Source organism: Hemicordylus capensis, chromosome 6 (genome assembly GCF_027244095.1).
Source record: "Hemicordylus capensis ecotype Gifberg chromosome 6, rHemCap1.1.pri, whole genome shotgun sequence".
In the NCBI taxonomy this organism is placed as follows: domain Eukaryota; kingdom Metazoa; phylum Chordata; class Lepidosauria; order Squamata; family Cordylidae; genus Hemicordylus; species Hemicordylus capensis.
Window position 1 is genome coordinate 16,084,587 of NC_069662.1, and position 19,855 is coordinate 16,104,441.

The following is a 19,855-nucleotide window of genomic DNA, read 5'->3' on the forward strand; positions in this document are numbered from 1 at the left end:
CAACACATGCTGAAGGTCTCACGAAAGTTGGCTGGAGGCCCAGCAGCCAACCAGCCGCCCCTCCCTTGGATTCCTGGAGACTATTTATATCTAGTGTCAGAGCAAACAGAGGAAGTCCAGTCTCCAAAGAGGGTCTAGCAAAGAATACTCTTAAGTTAAGACAAAACAAGAATGAGGCTTCTGGGGCACATTGTAACAGCTGATAAAATAGCAGAGACTTTGCTGAAATCACATTGTAGACTTATTCCAAAATGAAACTCGGTGTTTGAGAGAGGTATTTGTTGGTACAATCATTACATGTTCCCAACATTTTGACACTTCCACCCAATATGGTTTAGCATGATTTCCCTCATTTTTGTGCCTCTGTGCACCTCTCACAAAAGGCATATTTCCTGCGACATTTTGCTATCAGTTGTCCCTCAGATTCTGCCTCCCTAGGTCTACTTTCTTCTGTCTTTATCCAGTGACTTGTAACTGGCAGTTCCTCCTGTGAGCAATGGCCACCATTATCACTCTAACTTGAGATAGCTCAGGCTTCCAAAATAATCAGGAAATCCAGTCTAAAACTATTCACCCGCTCCCTTCTTGACTGATGATTGGGTCATTTTTTTTACTTGTCCCTGCTGCGATTGGTCCAGCATCATGACATCCCATAAGCACCTCCCGTCCCTCTTGGAAGCAAGCACTGCCTATCAGCCAGACTAGTGTTAAGAGGACATGGCGTATTTCTATATAGTAAAAGAAAAATGACAGTTCATTTACTGCAGGCTTTTCTTCTTCCTCATAGAAAAAGGAGAGAAGCAAGAAAGAAAAAAATGTGAAAGGGAAATAGAAACACTGTGCAAGTGATTTAAAGTCTGGCATTTTAGTAACTTCTGGGCGTTTGCCGGACTACATGCTGCAACAGTTTCGCAATGTGTCTGCTAAGTCCCCCTCGGTATTGCCCGTGTAATGACATCACTGTCATTATGCTATCAGCAGGGTGCCATTCATATTCCCCATGCCTAGTTTTGCATTTTATCGATGCACTGCAGCCCTACAACACTGTAATGTTCCATTCCATTACTTTCCATTGCTGGAAAGTTGCTGTGCTTTATCCATTGTAGGAGGCTTGCCCAGTTTTTCATGCATTGCAGTGTTGTCAGGTGTGGATGGTTCACTCTCAGTGCAACGATTTGTTGATTTTATACAGCCCCTTTTACAGCTCCTTTCTCCCCATTCCTGAAATAATGTTGCCACTCATGTAAAATGATTTTTTTAAATTTTAACTTGCAAGTTTTTGTGCAAGAGTGCAAGGGTGCAAGCTGCAAGGATACAACTCGATTCTCATTGGCTTTGGATTTCAATGGCATTTGCTCATGTGAATGCGATCCCAGTGGAATATGGACACCACCTGCCTGGAGAATTTGCTGCAATGGCGGGCAATATGGACGGCCAAAACCCTGTCACTTTGCATAGAAAACTGCAGTGAGAACCACTGCGCAGTTTCAAACCACTGCCTCATTCCATTGCACGTTGCAACACTTTAACCATTGCAAATCTCATAGTCTGGAAAACGCCCTTTTATCAGATACAAAAAGTCTGTTCACTCGAAGCTAAATATGGGGTGAGTCTTGGGCGCTGTCTCACCATAGAAATTAAGAAGAAATTAAGAAGCAACCTACAAGCTGTATAGGGTGGTTCTATGGGGACAGGATTGAGAGAATGCTGCACTTCCCGTGTTAAGTGCAGAATCCAGCATTCGGAGAATCTCACTTTTTAAAAAAGCAATATAGGTTTTCAGCTCTTGTAGCCTAAATAAGGTTTTGAAAGTATGTAGGCAATGCCTATTGAATTTTCAGAAACTGAGAAAGATTTCCAATAGCCAATATTTCCAATTTCCTGGAAGAGTGGTTTACAGTGACTCAACTGACTACAATAAGCAGAATAAATTGTGCAAAATGGTGTTGATTTCTGTGATGTATAGAGTACATAGAACTCACCTTTCCTTAGTAGATAGCCCTGGAAATCATTACAGAGAGAGAGAGAGAGAGAGAGCCCCCTCCCCTCCCTTTTCCAAATTCTACTTCTTAATTGAACAGCTGCTAGTAGGGATGAACAGCAGCCGAGGAGACTGAAGGAGGTTTCTTTTCCCTACCAAACTGCACAGCAATGAAGCGTCTGGCATGCAACCTGGGGTCCTTTCTTCCCCACTCCCATCCCCGTACAGTAGGCCCTGAAGCAATGCTTTGTGTGAGGACACTAATCCCACATTCTCAAGGGAATTTTACAGAGCAGTTAAGCTGAATCTATGAAGCTGCTTTATATCAAGTCAGAACATTGGTCCATCTTGCTCAGCAGCACTCCACGTTTCAGTCGGCTCTAGCTGGAGATACCTGGGATTGACCTGGGACCCTCTGCATACAAACCATGTGCTTTACCCCTGTGTGACTGCACAATTCCCGAATGATCCAAAGAATTAGACACAACGCTCTCTTGCAAAATGTGGTACATCTACAATAAATGTGAAATATATTTCTTTTCACCTTCTACCTGGTGACTTAAAATTGTCTTTCTCCCCATGTTTATGGTGACTAGTCGTTTACACTAAAGAGCACTTGACTTGACCTTGCAACTCAGAATATGAGAAGTTCCACATTATCCCTCGAGGATGGTTCTGTGAAGAGGAGAGGAGTAGATCTCGTAGCTTAAGGGAAACAGGGTCCTGAGAGGCACCTTCTTTGGAACATCAAAAGGTCTCCAGGGACCCAGGGATGATGTTAGTGGTCAGCATCTTTGCTGGGGGAAGAGGAGTCCGTGGCTTGTGTGGGGGGATTTGTGGCTTCATTGTCGGCTTCAGCTACGTTCAGCATCTCCTTATATTGACGCTTGAAGAACCCGACCTGGGGAATGAAAAGGAGGCGAGTGAAGAACATGCCAAATGCCTGCCACATGAGCCTCTATATTGGAGCAAAGAGTGGGTCAGACCTCTGTGCTTGATTTCTAAGGTGCTGGGGCTCAAGCCAGTTGATCCAGGACCCCTTTCCCCAAAGCCCGAATATCTGGCCACACTGGCTAAGGTTAAGAAAAAGCACTCTGCACATGCTCTCCTTGCCATTTAAAAAATCCTAACAAGCCCTGGGAACTCCAGATCCAATGAAGCCCTCCCCCACTGACTTTCAGAACCTCTCCCAAGCTCTGTCTCACCTTGTAGAGGGCAGCAGCGATGAGTGCCAGCAGGACAAGCCCCCCAATAGTGCTGCCGATGATCACAGGCAGGTAGTTGTAGATCTCGATGCGTTCCACCACCATCTGCACCTGGGAGGGGAAGCAGGGGTCTTGTGGTAGTGAGCAGAAGCGGCCCCCTTTGCTAAACAGGGTCTGCCCTGGTTTGCATTTGGATGGGTGACTACATGTGAGCACAGCCGGCTGTAAGATATTCCCCTTAGGGGATGGGGCCGTAGCTCAGTGGTGGAGCATCTGCTTTGCATGCAGAAGGCCCCAGGTTCATTCCCTGGCAGCATCTCCAGGTAGGGCTGGGAGAAACGCCTGCCCATGGCTTGGACAGCCACTGCCTGTCAGTGTAGACAATACTGGACCAATGGCGTGACTCAATATAAGTCAGCTTCCTATGTTCCAGTGGTGGCTCAAGAGCTCTGCGTGCTTGAGGCAGGGCGCTAAGTGCTGTCACCTCTTGAATGTACCTTCCTCCCCCTTCCCCCTTTTAAAAATCTGCTGACAAGGGGCATCTTGCTGGTGCCTCCATAATCTGCTCAGGAGAGGAGAGCTGGTCTTGTGGTAGCAAGCATGACTTTGTCCCCATAGCTAAGCAGGGTCCGCCCTGGTTGCATATGAACGGGAGACTAGAAGTGTGAGCACTGTCAGATATTCCCTTCAGGGGATAGAACTGCTCTGGGAAGTGCAGAAGGTTTCAATTTCCCTTCCTGGTTTCTCCAAGATAGGGCGGAGAGAGATTCCTACCTGAAACCTTGGAGAAGCCGCTGCTAGTCTGTGAAGACAATATTGAGCTAGATAGACCAATGGTCTGGCTCAGTATATGGCAGCTTCCTATGTTCCTAAAGAACTACAATAAGCTTCCAAGGAACCCCAGGGACAGGAAGCTGCCATATACAGAGTCAGATCACTGGTCCATCTAGATCTGCATTGTCTGCTCCAACTGGCAGCAGCATTTCAGGGTATCAGGCAGAGGTCTGTCCCAGCCCTTCCTGGAGACAGGGATTCGAACCCTGCCCGCCGGGGATTGAACCTGGGCCCTTCTCATGGCAAAGCGGAAACTTTGCTTCTGAACTGTGGCCCCTGAACGCAGTCTGAAAGCCAATGGACAAGGCCATTGCGGCCGGGGTTGATGGGAGTTGCTAGAGTTGCCATGCCGCCCGGGATTTCGGGTTTCACCCAGATTTTGGAGAGGAGAGCTGGTCTTGTGATAGCAAGCATGACTTGTCCCCATAGCTAAGCAGGGTCTGCCCTGGTTGCATCTGAATGGGAGACTTGATGTGTGAGCACTGCAAGACATTCCCCTCAGGGGATGAAGCCGCTCTGGGAAGAGCAGAAGGTTTCAAGCTCCCTCCCTGGCATCTCCAAGATAGGGCTGGGAGAGATTCCTGCCTGCAACCTTGGCGAAGCGGCTGCCAGTCTGTGCAGACAATACTGGGCTAGATGGACCAATGGTCTGACTCAGTATATGGCAGCTTCCTATGTCCTATGTTCCTATGCTGCCTGCGGTGGCCACTGCATTTCACCTCATGGAAGGCCCACCCCTGAGGGGGAGGCAGACAGAGACAGGCTTTATCTGAGCATCCCAATTCCGTTCACCAGCTGTAACCCTATACAACGTCCTCCCTACCCAGTGATAGGGAAGGAAGCTCAGAGTCTGTATCCCAGGCCTCTAACCCCTACCTCCCTTGTTCATCCTAGACTACCCCCTCCCCGCTTCCAGAAAACCCAATAATTCAGGTTCCCAGCTGTTTGGATTGGGTGGTATTCATCCTTTTGCTCACTCCCATTACCTGGCTCTGTGCAAATCCCTCCTTCTGGTAGTATTTCTTCTCATCGTAGAAAATTTGGGCAGAACTCACCAGGGTCACTTTCTTCTGCTGGGTCTGGGAGATAGAAATAAACTCTCCTTAAAAATTGGGACTCTATTGCCCATGAAGTTCCACCAAGCAATAATAAATCCATAAGGAATTATGAGTCAAAAACAAAAACAGGGGCTGACACACTGTGCAATGTCCCAAAAGGATTATAACAGAACATGCGCAACAGTTGAACAAGGGCAATCTTGTGCAAACACACAACACTGGGAAGAGTTACACAATGGACAGCCATTGGAAATCATTGTACAATTGCATTTGCTCAAATGTGCTTTGGTGCAAGAGCTCGTTTGCACAATGGTATGCATGTTCCATTAGGTGAAGAATGTTGTGCAGTATGCCAGCCAGGAATTCCCGGCCAGGCACTGAGAGGCTGCTGACTCTGGTGTGGAGCAGCAGAGCAACTTCACATCTTGCAGATCAAAACACAGCCTCATCTGTACCTGAGCGATCCACTGGAAACTGATATTCCCCTTGATCGTGAACTGCAGCGGCTGCCCCATCTTCAGTGACGAAATGTTGCAACGGATCATCTTGCAGGAGGCTATGGAGCAGTTCTTGGGGAGAGAGGAAGATACCCAGGGGTCAAGCCAAAAGGACCACTCACAGCTGAGCATGAATATCCTTTGCTGAGGCCGTGAGTATTCTGTACTTCCAAGGCTGGCTGCAGAATTCAGCATCCTGAGAACGTCAGTTTTCTTTGCTTTTCATTATTTTAAATCAAGATTTTTGTGTTTAAGGCCAGAAGACTTTGTTACGTAATCCTGCCCTTCCTCCAAAGAGCTCAAGTAAGCCAATTTGGTCCTCCTGCCCCATGCAATTCTCGCAACCAGCCTGCAAGGTAGGTTAGGCTGAGAGAGAGTGGCTGGCCCAAAGTCCTCCAATGAGCTTCATGGCTGAGAAGAAATCTGAGCCTGCATCTCCCTAGTCTAAGGCCAACATGCTATCCACTGCACCACACAACCTCTAAAGATCTAGAAGCTATCTAGCTTCTTGACAGGCCTGCACGTACAAAAAAAATTCTGTTGACAACTCTGAAACCACATGGGAGGCTGAAACTACTCATTGTCTCTGCAAACAGAATGTGAATGCAGAGGTGGAGGGGACATTTGTAGGGCAGAAGAGGTGGGTGGGCAGGACAGGCACTTATGCTGGATTCCTAGGGGGTGTTGCTGCAGGAATGACCAGAGGCTGCACTCACCACAAGGAAGGGCTCCATCTCCTGAAAATGCATGGAGCCTGGAGTTTCTCTCTCCAAGATGCAGTTAGCAAGCGCAGGCTGTAGAGGAAGAGAATTGCAAGAAATCATGGGACCCACAAGACTGGAAAGTCTTTCTTTTCTCCGAAGCCCTTACTCCAAACCAGCCTCCACATCAGAGAGCTTTCTAGATTAACCCCTACAACAACAGTGTCACGGTGTATGTGCTAAGTATGCTTCTGTTCTTCCTGTGTTGTGACACTGCAGTCCCTACGCTGTCAGCGGGGTGCCATTCACATTTCTGATGCCCTGTTTCAGATTTGATCACTGCGATTTAGTGCTATAACGTTGCAGTCCATTGCGCAAAAAAAAAAAAAGTAGCTGTATTTCCCATTGTAGATTCTGGGGGTCGTTTTCAATTCGATCCTGCCAATCCGAAGCATTTTACAATGGTTGTAGTGGCTAATCTGGAAAGCGCCCAGGTGAGGAAGCAGAAGCAGCAATTGAGTGTGGGAAATAGGGCAGGGATGCTCTTCAACTCTGGTTCATGAGCCAGGGTGTTTTCTTGGAGTTGCCAAGAGAATGCAGGATGGCGACAGAGAATGAGTAGATCTACCTGGGAAGGGATAACCTGAGACATGTCCCACATTGGGATCCCTTTCAGTTTCACAGGGATCTGAAACATCACTGAGATGGGAATGCTTCGCTGACGGAGATTCTTCACCTGAAAGAGAATTGGGTTCTCAGTAAGGTGGACAGAACCCACCAGGAGTAGAGCTGGTCTTGTGGCAGCAAGTCTGACTTGTCCCCTTAGCTAAGCAGGGTCCACCCTGGTTGCATATGAATAGGAGACTACATGTGTGAGCACTGTAAAATATTCCCCTTAAGGGATAGAGCCGCTCTGGGAAGAGCATCTAGGTTCCAAGTTCCTTTCCTGGCTTCTCCAAAATAGGGTGAGAGAGATTCCTGCATGCAACTTTGGAGAAGTTGCTGCCAGTCTTTGTAGATAATGCTGAGCTAGATGGACCAATGGTCTGACTCAGTATATGGCAGTTTCCTATGTTCCTATGCACCAGCCCTAGCTCTTGGCCCTCGCCTTCATTCCATTCTTAGCCCCTAGAAACCTGGCCTCTCCCTGTCCCAGGACTAAGACACGCCTGGCCTACACAGGCAGCAGAATGAAGTGGTAGAATCTTCAGGTGGTAGGGTAGACTGTACCACTTCAGGCAGCAGGTGAGGGATACCATATTGGAATGCTCCCCCTTGTAAATAACAAAGGAAAGAAGGAAGTTTGCAAGTTAAAAAACTTGCAAGTTAAAAAACTATCAGGAAATTTTTTTTTCCTATCAGAGCTTTCTCCCTGCTGTGCTAGTTTTCTATGTTCACTAACTTCTACCGCCTCATTCTGCTGACTAATTTTAAAAAATAAAATAAAATATGAAATATGAGCCCCCACCTGCAATCTGAAGTGATACAACCTATTCCAGCACCTCATTCCCAGGCCTGAAAATGGAACCCAGAAATCCAGTCCCCAGGCCCCCACCCAACTCTATCCTATTAGACAATAACAATACTGCCTTCTTTATCCAAGTAGCTGCACTACAGACTTTGTCATCATTTAGAAGAACAGCCCTGCTGGATCAGGCCCAAGGCCAACCTAGTCCAGCATCCTGTTTCCCACAGTGGCCCACCAGATGCCTCTGAGAAGCCCACAGGCAGAAGCTGAGGGCACACCCTCTCTCCTGCTATTGCTCCCCTGCAACAGGTATTCAGAGGCATCTTGCCTCTGAGGCTGGAGGTGGCCTATAGCTACCAAATTAATAGCCATGATAGATCTGTCCTCCATGAATTTGTCCAAGCCCTTCTTCACAAAGATTTCTGGAAACTACAATTCTCGGAGGACAGCTAGCATTCCCTAACAGAGAAACTTCAGTATCCTATCAGATTACAATTCCCAAGATTCAAGGGAAAAACTATGGCAGTGGAACGAATATAAAGCCAATAGAAGTTGATGGGGTAGTGGATGGTGTACTGGTGATCCAGTAATCCTGGAATCCTGGTATCCCCACTTTTAATGCACTAGACTTCATTTTCCTGTACAGGCAGTTTTACTTAAGGTTTTATAGCTGCTATTATTTTATCGATGCTTCCCTCATACACACAAGGAAATCTTATGTATATCAACTAAAGGTTTATGCAGCAACAACTCCATTTTCTCCTTCTCCTTTCCCTCCCTTTTCCTTTCTGACTCCTCCCACACACTCTCTACACAGGATCCCCCCGGAACAAATGTCCAAACAAACAAACTGCAAAAGATCACTGAATGGAATACAACAGTCTGGTTCTTGCCCTTTCACTTCTATGTCAATGTCTCCCTGCTGTTTCCTTCTCGTCACTCATCCGGTCACATTTTGCCATCCTCTTTGCCTTTCACCTCATATCGATGCTCCACACTCTTGTTTCTTTCTTCTTGCCCAGTGGTGAAGTTGACATATTTCGTTGACTCCTCAAGGCTGGGAGGGTGAAAGACAGAAAGGGACATCAGTGGGAAAGGGAGTGGGCTGATATAATCATGATGGAAAAGGGAGACTTTCAAGGTCTTGTCCTGGTGGTAGAGGAAGAGGGTCTTTCATGCAAGGGGGCCATAGCCCTATGGTAGAGTTTCTCCTTTGCATGCAGAAGGTCCCAGGTTGAACCCCTGACCACTCCAGGTAGGGCTGAGAGAGACTCCTGCCTGAAACCTTGGAGAGTGCTGCCAGACAGTGTAGACAATACTGACCTAGACAGACCAAGGGCCTGTATAAGACAGCTTCCTATGTTTCTGTTGAAGGGCGCTCTGAAAACTGTGCTTTCTCCCTGAAATATCCATAATCACTTACGCAGTGGCAATGATGTAGACAGCATATTTGACAGGCAGCTCTGCTTGGTGAACCATATCCTTGGTGATGTTGCCGCCATTTTCACTGGACAAGTGGGAAGGAACATACATTTTAAAAGTTACTTGAACATCATACACTATTCTGTCATGTTCTGCTTTGCACATCACAGTCCTTCCAGATATATTGTATATTGCACAAGCTGACTGGAATACACTCCCAGAGACATTTACACTCCTTTCGAGCATGTTGTTCTGCTCTCTCCACATGGTAAGCAGGGAGCTTTCGTGATTTTGGCAGTACCACCTGCTAGCCAGATCTTGCATTCAGTGCTTAACCCAGAGTCACCAGAAAAATATTGTATGAAAAAGAGTAACAATAACATCTGGGAACCCAAAGCTGGGAACCCCTGCTGTAGAACAACCCAACAACCCCAGAACATAATCAGTAGGGGAGACCAAGTTGCCAAGTTGCCTATTATTATTATTATTATTATTATTATTATTTACATTTTATATCCCGCTCTTCCTCCAAGGAGCCCAGAGCGGTGTACTACATACTTAAGTTTCTCCTCACAACAACCCTGTGAAGTAGGTTAGGCTGAGAGAGAAGTGACTGGCCCAGAGTCAACCAGCAAGTCCCATGGCTGAATGGGGATTTGAACTCAGGCCTCCCCGGTCCTAGTCCAGCACTCTAACCACTACACCACGCTGGCTCCTTAGGGCAGCTTGTTTGCCATTACTTATCCCTTCCTTGAGGAGCCCCTGAGTAGCTTCCAAGGAAACCCCAGAACACAGTTTGAAACCCATTTTCATGGAACACCATCTATTCCAGGGCTGAGCCTATGGGCAGAGGCGTAACTATAGGGGGGCAGGGGGGGCATGTGCCCCGGGCGCCATATTTTCTGATCACGTGGGGGGCACCGCCATGACAAAATTTTTTTTTTTAATTTTTTGTTAATACAAATGTTTCCTGCTCAGTGCAGCAGCGCTGCAGCAGTCAAGGGAGCGCGTTGGTGCCCCCTCCCCCACGAGCGGTCCCTTCCGCGCCGCCCGCGCCCCCCCCCATTGCTTTGCTGGCACCTGGCGACCAGTCAGTGGCCTGGCTTGGCGGCGGCAGCGGGCGCTTGTGAGGAAAAACCTAAGTATAATGTAGTATGTGGGGGGGGGGGGGCGCCATTTAAGTGCTTGCCCCGGGCACCGTTTTCCCTAGTTACGCCTCTGCCTATGGGGGGGAAGACCAGTTCAGGGCCCTGATTCCCATGTCACTAAAAGGACATATTAGACCATGTATAAATCTCACCTGTTGGCCTTTGCCACCATGCGCAGAGTATCCCCCAGATCAACCTCTGGAGAGACATCAAAAGTGGCAACAAAAACAGCCTGAAACAAACACACACATAGAAAGTATTTCTATAGAAGTGGGTGTTAGTGTATAGAGGGGTTGCTTACATAAAAAGCCCATATTTCTGCTCCCTGACATTGAGTGACCATTGTTTCATCTAGCCAGCCCAACACTCTTTTTACGGACTAGCACAACTCTCAAGCAGGGATCTTTCAGATGGCTCTTCTAGATGACATTAAGAAACACTGTTCCTTTGCTGTTCCAAGTACAATTTTACTCAGCTTCCTCTTTTTCTTAATTTTTAAAATTGATATTTACTCATCTTCCACACACTTCAAGAGGCTTGTGCTGTCCTTTCCACCATGAGTTCTTCATGCTAACTTGGCAAAGGGGAGAGTAACTGGCCCTATCCACCCCCAGCACAGGACCTCCAGTGACTGTTGCTGGTGTCTATCTTATGTTTCTTTTTAGATTGTGAGCCCTTTGTGGACAGGGATCCATCTTATTTATTTATTATTTCTCTGTGTAAACCGCCCTGATGCATTTTTGGAAGGGCGGTATAGAAATCAAATCAAATCAATCAATCAATCAATAATGCTCTATCTATATGCACAATAGGCTCCTTTGCCAATTATAGCAGCATGATTTGCTGGCCAGCTCTTGCTTTCTGTAAAGAACCAACATTTGCCAGAAAAGTAGTACTCAGTTCCTCAGGGGAAGCAAGAACCGACCAGCAGATGGCGCTGCTAAAATTGTGCAAGGATCTTGATGTGCATACCATATGGGTAGAGCACAAATTCACACTGGAAAGGACAACACAAACCTCTGGAAGTGTGTGGAAGCACAGTAAAATCACTCTTGGAACAATGTAGGAACAACACTTCTTAATATCATTCAGAAAAACCCCTAGCCCTGATAACTAGGAGATTGCTTAGCAAGAGATACCAAGGTTTGAACCTGGGACCTCCTGTATTCAAAGTTCATGTTCTACTACTGCGGTATTGTCCCCGCCTCCCATGGCATTCATTCACCACCGATTTTGCTGTCATTTTATTTATTAGATTTTATTTTACATTTACAACATTACATTTTACATTTTACATCCTGCTCTTCCTCCAAGGAGCCCAGTGCGGTGTATTACATACTTGAGTTTCTCCTCACAACAACCCTGTGAAGTAGGTTAGGCTGAGAGAGAAGTGACTGGCCCAGAGTCACCCAGCAAGTATCATGGCTGAATGGGGATTTGAACTCGGGTCTTCCCGGTCCTAGTCTAGCACTCTAACTACTACACTAGACTGGCTCTCTTTTTAAGCCAAAAAGTTTTTAGGGTATGGGAAGTGACAACACATGTTAAAAATGTGGGGTGTTTTTCCTCTACTTTTTTGGGAAGATTTAAAATCTCATTTCCAAAGTCTTTTTTTATTCAAAGAAAGCACCGGGAAGTTGTAAAACTAAATGGTGGTATAACATGCTTTATAAATAAATAACATACTAGACTTTTTGGCTTGTACCACTTCAAAATGTAGGTGGGGGACTGACTGCATCCTCCCCTACATATACAAAAGCTCCCAGCACACAGAAAACTATCACAGGAGCATGAAGATTAGGCTACAACTCTTTGCCTTAATGAGCTAACTTTCCTCAGGCAGGGATTAAAAAAAACAAAACTTGGGAGAGCATTCCATCATGAGATTCTCCCATCTGCTCTCTGAAGTGGTGTAGTCCCAGAAGGACTGTAGCATTTTTTTCCCCCTGAACGTGGAAATCAGCCCTAAGCTGCTGGTCATCATCATATCTTGTGGCAGTGAATTCTAAAGAATATAAAGTGCTTCTTACCTCTGCTCTACTCCAGAAAATTGGGTGGTTGACACTGCAGGTGGCATTCCTGCTGGCATCTTCTTCGGAAGCAGGAGCTGAGTTGCACCTCACGCTGACAACCTTCCTGCTGGGCTGAAGAGAGTGGTGCATCCCCAGAGTTTATGTGAACGTGGAACAAGACGCACCATTATCCCCAACCAAACTCTCCCCCCTCCCCCTCCTTCTCTGGTCCTTTCCATCCCTGCATCCCTCAGCTCCGCTCACCTGAAGCAGTGTGACCTTGCGATAAGACACTCCTGCAGGGAAAGAGAACTGTAATGTGGTGCGGTAGGAATCCTCTCCCTGGTTCTTGATGGAAGCTGTCACATTGATCTCAGGAGTCATTCCTACAACCAGAGTGCCTAGGCTGGGGTGTCAACAAGAAGAAGATGGAGTCTGTGGTCAATGACAGGCAGCTTTTCAAAAATCCAGATTTGGGCCATCGCCTCTGACTTCAAGCTCTCTACACTCTAAACCCATTACCTGACTATCAATGAAACTAAAATCAGTACTATCAGGGGTTAATATAGTAACAAATGCATTAATCAATATTTTTCAGAAAAAACACCCAACCTAATGTTTCCTATTGCCACACTTTATGACTGAATTCTTGCTACAAATCATTTACAAATCTTGAGCTAGATTCCTGCAAGGTTGGCTTGCAGAGCTGGTTAGAGCAAACCATCACCTTGCAATACACAGTGAAACTTAGGTTATTTTGCTTTGTGGTAAGCTTGCAAAATATTTGAGCTGTGCTGCAAAACTGTTTTGCTTTGATGTAGTAAGCTCACCTCTTGAACCAACTTAATAGCCAATCATATTGTTTAGGCCTCGGCGTTGCTCTGCTGCACTGGACGATCAGCCGCCGCCCGCCGCTGCACTGGGAGATCCACCGCCACCCGCCACTGCCGCACTCGGCGATCCGCCACCCGCCACCGCCACACTCGGCAATCCGCCGCCACCCACCACCGCCGCACTCGGCGATCCGCCGCCGCCGTGCTCACTCCCGCCGCCGCCCACCACCGTGACGCACGATCCAGGGGGGGTCGGGGGGCCTGCCACTTTTTGGCGCCCCCCCACGTGACCCGCCAGAGTGGCGCCCAGGGCACGTGCCCTGCCTGTATCGTTACGCCCCTGACAAACGAACTTCCCACGCAGTGGGAGATGTGGAAAATCTGTGTACACAAAAAGCATGCGAGATGTCCCAATTAGCGTGACTTCTCAAAGTCAGGTGAAAGAGGAAGTTGGTTTTTGGAGGCTTGATGCCAGTCACACCAGGTGCATCTCACGATGGGAAACCGAAATGCAGGAAGAAAGGAAGAAAGAGAAATGTTTCCTACCCTGAGAAATTAAATGAGGTTTGTAAAGTATCTTCACATTTCCCATCGCTGCCACAGTTCTTCTCAAAGGGGAGCTGGAAAAATGGGCATACAGTTGAAACAGGTTGCAGAATTCAGTCTGTCCTCACAAATTTATGTGAATTTTTATCTTGCTTTTCAACCAGAGTTCCCAGAGCGGGTTACAATATCAATTTTTAAAAAGCCATAAAGACATTAAAACTTCCATCAGCTTAGTCAGTGATTGAAAGTAGCTAGCTGGATGCAAGTGGATCCATTTCTTAGAGAGGAGGAGCCCGATGACACGGGATCTCAGCCAGGCCAGTGGAGGGGACCTGGCTCTCTGACCTCTTCCCTCTGCTGCAGCCAAGTGGAATGACGGCTACTGGATCCAGTTCACCATTCAGATTGCCTTGGTGCAGGGTTTTAGGATAAAAATAGTGGGAAGTAAAAAGTGCCTTGAGCTAGCACCCTGTTCCTCAGCTGCTGCTCTATAAAGCACATCAGATCTAACCAAGACTTTCCCTCATCCCACCCTCACTCCACACCCTGCTAACCCCTTCCTTTATACCCTACCCATTACACAGGGTAGCCATGTCTTTTCCATTGCACTTGCTCAGTATCTTAAGGCAACCACATTGTTCAAATGCGGCTCCAGTGGTTACCAGGAAAAATAAGCACACAAGAAGGAGCAGGTGATGGCTACGAGACAGTTGACCTGCGGCAAGAAAATTCTGCTGTGGGATTGCTGGTTCTCAGTTTACAGTGATGGGACACAGGGATGCAGTCACCTCTGCCACGTAGACCTGCTGGGACTCTTTGCTCAGAACAGGTCGTAAATTCATGCCTTTGGTAATGGGCTTCCCCACAAGGCTGTAGTTGAGCCGTAAGGTGATGGGGGTCAAGGTGTCCTCGATGCAGATCTGGGAAATGAAGAGATGGAGCACAGAAGGAGAGGTGTTTTTTAACATCCACCATGAATGCACGGAGCTTCTTCTCTACAAACCAGGTTCTTTTTTGATCTGCAGGGTAACATCAGGCAAGCTCGATTTTATGCATCGTTTCTGAATGCAAAAGAGAAATCCAAGTTTCCTCTTGACAACCAGGTGAAGACTACAGATGTTGGACTGTTTTTTAATATTTTCCTGTTTAGATTAATTTGAGAGCTTTAGGAGTTTTTTGTTGTGATTTTGAAATTGGGGTGTGTGTTTTCTCTTATTCTAGACTGTGAGGGACCCTACTCTGAAACCCTGGAGATCTGCTGCCTGTGTTGGCATGACTGAGCTAGGAGGATGAAAAATGACCTGACTCACTAGAAGGCGACTGCTGGGAGACATGATAGTTACAACTGCGGGGAGACATGACAGAGGTCTATATAATCATGCATAGTGTGGAGAAAGTGGATAGAGAGAAATTCTTCTCCCTCTCACATAACACTAGAACCAGGGGTCATCCCATGACACTGATTGCCAGGAAATCTAGGACCAGCAAACGGAAGTATTTTTTCACACAATGCATAATCAACTTGTGGAATTCTCTGCCACAAGAAGTGGTGACAGCCAACAATCTGGATGGCTGTAAGAGGGGTTTGGATAACTTCATGGAGGAGAGCTCTATCATCGGCTACTAGTTGGAGGGCTATAGGGCACCTCCAGCCTCAAAGGCAGGATGCCTCTGAGTACCAGTTGTAGGGGAGTAACAGAAGGAGAGAGGTCATGCCCTCAACTCCTGCCTGTGGCTTCCAGTGGCATCTGGTGGGCCACTGTGTGAAACAGGATGCTGGACTAGATGGGCCTTGGGCCTAATCCAGCAGGGCTGTTCTTATGTTCTAAGGCAGCTTCATGTAGTCCTGGGAGGTCTTTAGAGATGGCTTACCATCAGAATAATAGACAAAGGAAACTTGCACAGAGCATAACAGGTTCAGCCTTTCCCAGCATAGGGATGCAGTGATGGCGAAAACTGTCTCAGTGAATTTCTGCCAATCATGCAACCTCTTGCCAGAAAATAATGGTAGAAATTCCAATTTTGTACTGATATATGGAAAACCAGTCAAACAGAGAAGGCTTAGAGCTTTACAATGAGGCTGCCCATGGGGCATGGATGCTCTTGGACATAAAGAGGATGATGCACACTGACCCTCTCTAGTGGCAACACCAGGCCACACAACAGTGGGGCCAGATAAAGGCAGAGGAATTTAGTTCTTTTGCCCTATGCCTACTATTACACCAAAATGTCTAAAGCAGGGGTCCTCAGACTTGGGTCTGCAGATGTTGGACTACAACTCCCATCATCCCCAGTCTGGAGAAGATGGGAGTTGTAGACCCAACATCTGTGGACCCAAGTCTAAGAAGCCCTGGTCTAAGGGAAGTCCCACAGGTGGTACCAAACTCACAGGTAACTCAATCCAGTAGTTCTCGCATTTACTCTCAAGACCAATCTCCAAGTCTGCTGTCAGAACGGAGGATTTAGTGCTGAAGGAAGCTCGAATCTTTGTTCTCCCAGAGTCCAGGGCCAGGCCATACTGAATGTAACTCAAGAGTTCACCTGGGAGGATAGAGAAAAAAGAGGTAAGGACTGTGGCTGGAATAGGAGAAGAAGCTAGGAAGAAGTCTATAAGATAACAGAGGAACTATTACATGGTGGGTGGGGGAGTAACTTTTTGTTCTCAAACCCAACCTCCATTTAAGGATTTGCAAGTTTCAGGCTGCATATAGATATACACAAGTGTGGGGGCATAAATGTATTTATTTTTGCTGTGGGACAAGCTCTGCTTCCCTCTCCCAAATCCCTTCACCTTTGCTCCTCTGATAACATACAACCTCCAAGTCGAAGGCTGATTATCTCTTCCACTCCTAACCTCTGCTTCAGGTAGGCTGCCTGCTTGCAGGGGTGGGGTGCTTCATTGCCTCTAGAAAGTTTGCCCACTTAATCCCCCTCCCCCAATTGATTTGGGTGGGTGGATGTGATTTTTTTACATTTGAAAAACTGCTTGGAGAGGGCAAGGAGCAGCCAATCAGCATTTCTCACAGCCCCTTCAGCTGCAAACAGGAAGAACAAGATTCCTCTCTGAACTTGATCTGTGGAAGAAGTTATGTCTGACCAAAATGCAGCAGGTGCACTTCTACCGAAGACTCACTGCTAAAATGTACACTGTATACACAGATGTACACAACCTGTACAGGTTGTGCTTATTAGTATATCCAAGGAAGATGTCCAAGGAATTGGGAATAGGGTCTCCTCCCTTGAAGGAGGTAGAACTGGCTCCAAATGAACCTTAGTCAATGCCAAGGAAACTGACTAACACATGGAAGGGAAAAGGTGAGAAACATAGGATTCCTGCCTTGGGTTGTCCCCACCCTCCGCGGGCCTACTCTGTTTTCTTCTTTAACAGACAGAAGTCCTGTGCAGGGGTGTAGCTATAATTAAGTGGATGGGTTCAAAGAACCCATGCCCCCCAGCTCCACCCCTCCCTATTTTCTTCATTATCTCCCTCAATCTGAGGGGCCTCCGGGCAAAGGGACAAACACAGGCACCCTGTCTCCTAGCTACGTCCTTGATAGGGATGTGCAAAAAATTTCGGGCACAGAATGATCTGTGCCCGAAACGAACAATTTTGGGTGATTCGGGGCCAAACCGAATCACCCCCGATGTCCCCCGATATTTTTCGGGCACGAGCCGAATCACCCGAATTTCGGACCCGAAAAATTCAGGTGATTCGGTTCATGGTTGATTTTTGGCGATTTTTTGAAGTTTTAGTGACTTTGAGGAAGTTTGGGGGCATAGAATGGGATCTGGGCAAAAGAAGTGGGGTGGGGTGGTAGTGCCTAATGGGTGCAGGCTACCACCCCAATTTCAGGAGGATTGGGCAAAGGGCTGATTTTTGGGAAATTTCTGAAATTTTCATGTCTTTGGGGCAGATTGGGGCAGATTGGGGCAGAAAGTGGGGCCTGGGGCAGAATAGTGGGGTGGGGTGGTGGTGCCTAATGGGTGGAGGCTACCACCCCAATTTCAGGGGGATTGGGCGGAGGGCTGATTTTTTGGGAATATTTGAAGTTTGGGTGTCTTTGGGGCAGATTGGGGGCAGAAAGTGGATCTGCCCCAAAGGAGTGGGGTGGGCTGGTAGATAGTGCCTAATGGGTGGAGGCTACCACCCACCCCCAATTTAAGAGTGATTGGGCAGAGGGGTGAATTTTGGTGAATTTATTTTTATGAGGTTTGTCTTCATAAGGTGAAGTGTGCTAAATTGATTACTTCCTCATATTATTCATAGTAATAGAGAGTGTGAAAAAGTGAAAGTGGGGTCATGAGAGTTGTCTAATTGAAAAAAAATCTCATTTGCTATGATACAATGAGAATTCACACCTCAGAAGTTTTTTTTTTTCAGATTCCCCTTTCATCCTCACATATGTATTCTGAGTCCGCACAGGTAGCGATGTGCAAAACGTTTCGGGCACAGAACGATCTGTGCCCGAAACAGCGAATTTCGGGTGATTCGGGGCCGAACCAAATCACCCATGAAAAGATCTGAGAAATTTCGGGCACGAGCCGAATCACCCGAATTTCGGGCCCGAAAATTTGGGTGATTCGGACCTCCATTTTTTGGCCTTCTTTTCCCCCCTCCGTTTTGAGCTATGACGTCCATTTGAATTTGAGATTTTCAATGAGACACCATGAATCCACTCTAATTTGCTATCATAGAATCCACACTCAGAAAACCTCTGAAACAACAGAACCCTGTACCCCATGGGTTAGAAACCCATGGGGGTGGTTGACACCCTATGTGCACTACACCACCACTCTCTCTGGGCCACCCCAGCACCCCCCAAGTGCACTTATGGGGCTGCTGAAAGCTCCATTATAACTTATGAGGAAAAACCTTAAAGATGCGTGAACTTCAACAATTCGCCAAAAATCAGCCCTCTGCCCAAATCCTTTGAAAAAATTCAGGTAGCTTCCTTGCCCCTACCCGGCACTACCACCAACCCCACCCGGCACTAGGGCACCCCTTTCCCCCTGACATGAAGCAATACACCCTTCATGGGGGAAAACCTTAAAGATGCATAAACTTCAGAAATTCACCAAAAATCAGCCCCTTGCCCAATCCCTCTGCAATTGGGGTGGTAACCTCCACCCATTAGGCACTACCACCCCACCCCACTCTTTTGACCCATATCCCACGTTATGCCCCCTATCTGCCCCAAAGACACTAAAACTTCAAAAATTCACCAAAAATCAGCCCTTTGACCAATCCCCCTGAAATTTGGGTGGTAGCCTCCACCCATTGGGCACTACCACCCCACCCCACTATTTTGCCCCTGGGACCCACTTTTTTGCCCTGAATCGATTCAGATTCAGACCCGAATAAATTCAGGTCCGAACTGAATCAGGGGGTGATTCAGGAGGGCCATATTTGGCCACAGAACAGAACGGGGGTGTTTCGGCTCGGGTCCGAGCCGAAACACCAAAAATCCGAATTGCACACCCCTACGCACGGGCTGTAGAGAGGGCTGTAGTTGTGCATGTCTCCCTACACATTTGAATAAATTGTATAAGCCTGTTTGAAAGGCACAGCCTATTGTGGGGCCACATATTCCCCTGGGCACAGGCAGGGGCGTGTCAATGCTTTCCCCTATTCCCATGTAGGCTTGTGCCTGTGTTTGTTTGTTTGTTTGTTTAAAGATTTAATATACTGCCCAATCCACAGACTCAGGGCAGGGTACAAAACAAGAACGGCATCCGAGAGTAAGGATTGTTTCCTCACCTAATGAATCTTGAGTGGCCTTGGAAACAGTAAAGCACGCTTTCACCATGCTGGCTGCCTTATCGAGAGGTCCCTGCTCCTGGCACTGGAAAACTGAGGTGGGGATCAAAGGGGGCTGGAATTCAATGGAGACTCCCACTCGGAGAACAGGACGGGACCTACCAGGGAGGAGAAAAGGACAAGACCATCTGTGATCAGGGATGGCATATTCCCATATGTCTGCCATTCCACTGAGCAAGCGCACAATCTGGTGCTAGGAACAAAAACTTCACTAAGCATCTTCTCAGGTGGTTGTTTTTTTTTTTTTAAGCAAATATATAGTCCTCACAGTTTTCAAATGGGGGTGGGGTGGTTGTAACATGGGTACTAGGTTCTGTTAGCTATAAGGAGGC

At 47.2% G+C, this 19,855-nt stretch overlaps 1 protein-coding gene across 8 annotated transcripts in view; it reads right to left on the reverse strand.

The window, feature by feature from the left end:
* Positions 1–54: 54 nt before the first annotated feature.
* Positions 55–19,855, reverse strand: part of LOC128329689 (integrin alpha-X-like) — a 47,824-nt gene continuing 28,023 nt past the window's right edge. For 5 of the 8 annotated variants that reach the window (XM_053261262.1, XM_053261260.1, XM_053261259.1 and 2 more), the window contains 15 exons: positions 19,464–19,621; positions 16,095–16,246; positions 14,494–14,625; positions 13,706–13,779; positions 12,591–12,732; positions 12,345–12,458; positions 10,467–10,546; positions 9,168–9,251; positions 8,723–8,801; positions 6,905–7,012; positions 6,292–6,369; positions 5,534–5,647; positions 5,007–5,099; positions 3,187–3,297; positions 2,484–2,882 (listed from right to left, as the gene is read on the reverse strand). In XM_053261262.1, coding sequence (XP_053117237.1) covers positions 2,760–2,882; positions 3,187–3,297; positions 5,007–5,099; positions 5,534–5,647; positions 6,292–6,369; positions 6,905–7,012; positions 8,723–8,801; positions 9,168–9,251; positions 10,467–10,546; positions 12,345–12,458; positions 12,591–12,732; positions 13,706–13,779; positions 14,494–14,625; positions 16,095–16,246; positions 19,464–19,621 — 1,642 coding nt within the window. In that variant the 3' untranslated portion in view covers positions 2,484–2,759. Of the gene's footprint in view, positions 781–2,483; positions 2,883–3,186; positions 3,298–5,006; positions 5,100–5,533; positions 5,648–6,291; positions 6,370–6,904; positions 7,013–8,637; positions 8,802–9,167; positions 9,252–10,466; positions 10,547–12,344; positions 12,459–12,590; positions 12,733–13,705; positions 13,780–14,493; positions 14,626–16,094; positions 16,247–19,463; positions 19,622–19,855 lie in introns of those variants that run through there. The other 3 variants (XR_008309761.1, XR_008309760.1, XR_008309762.1) reach the window with 3 other exon arrangements.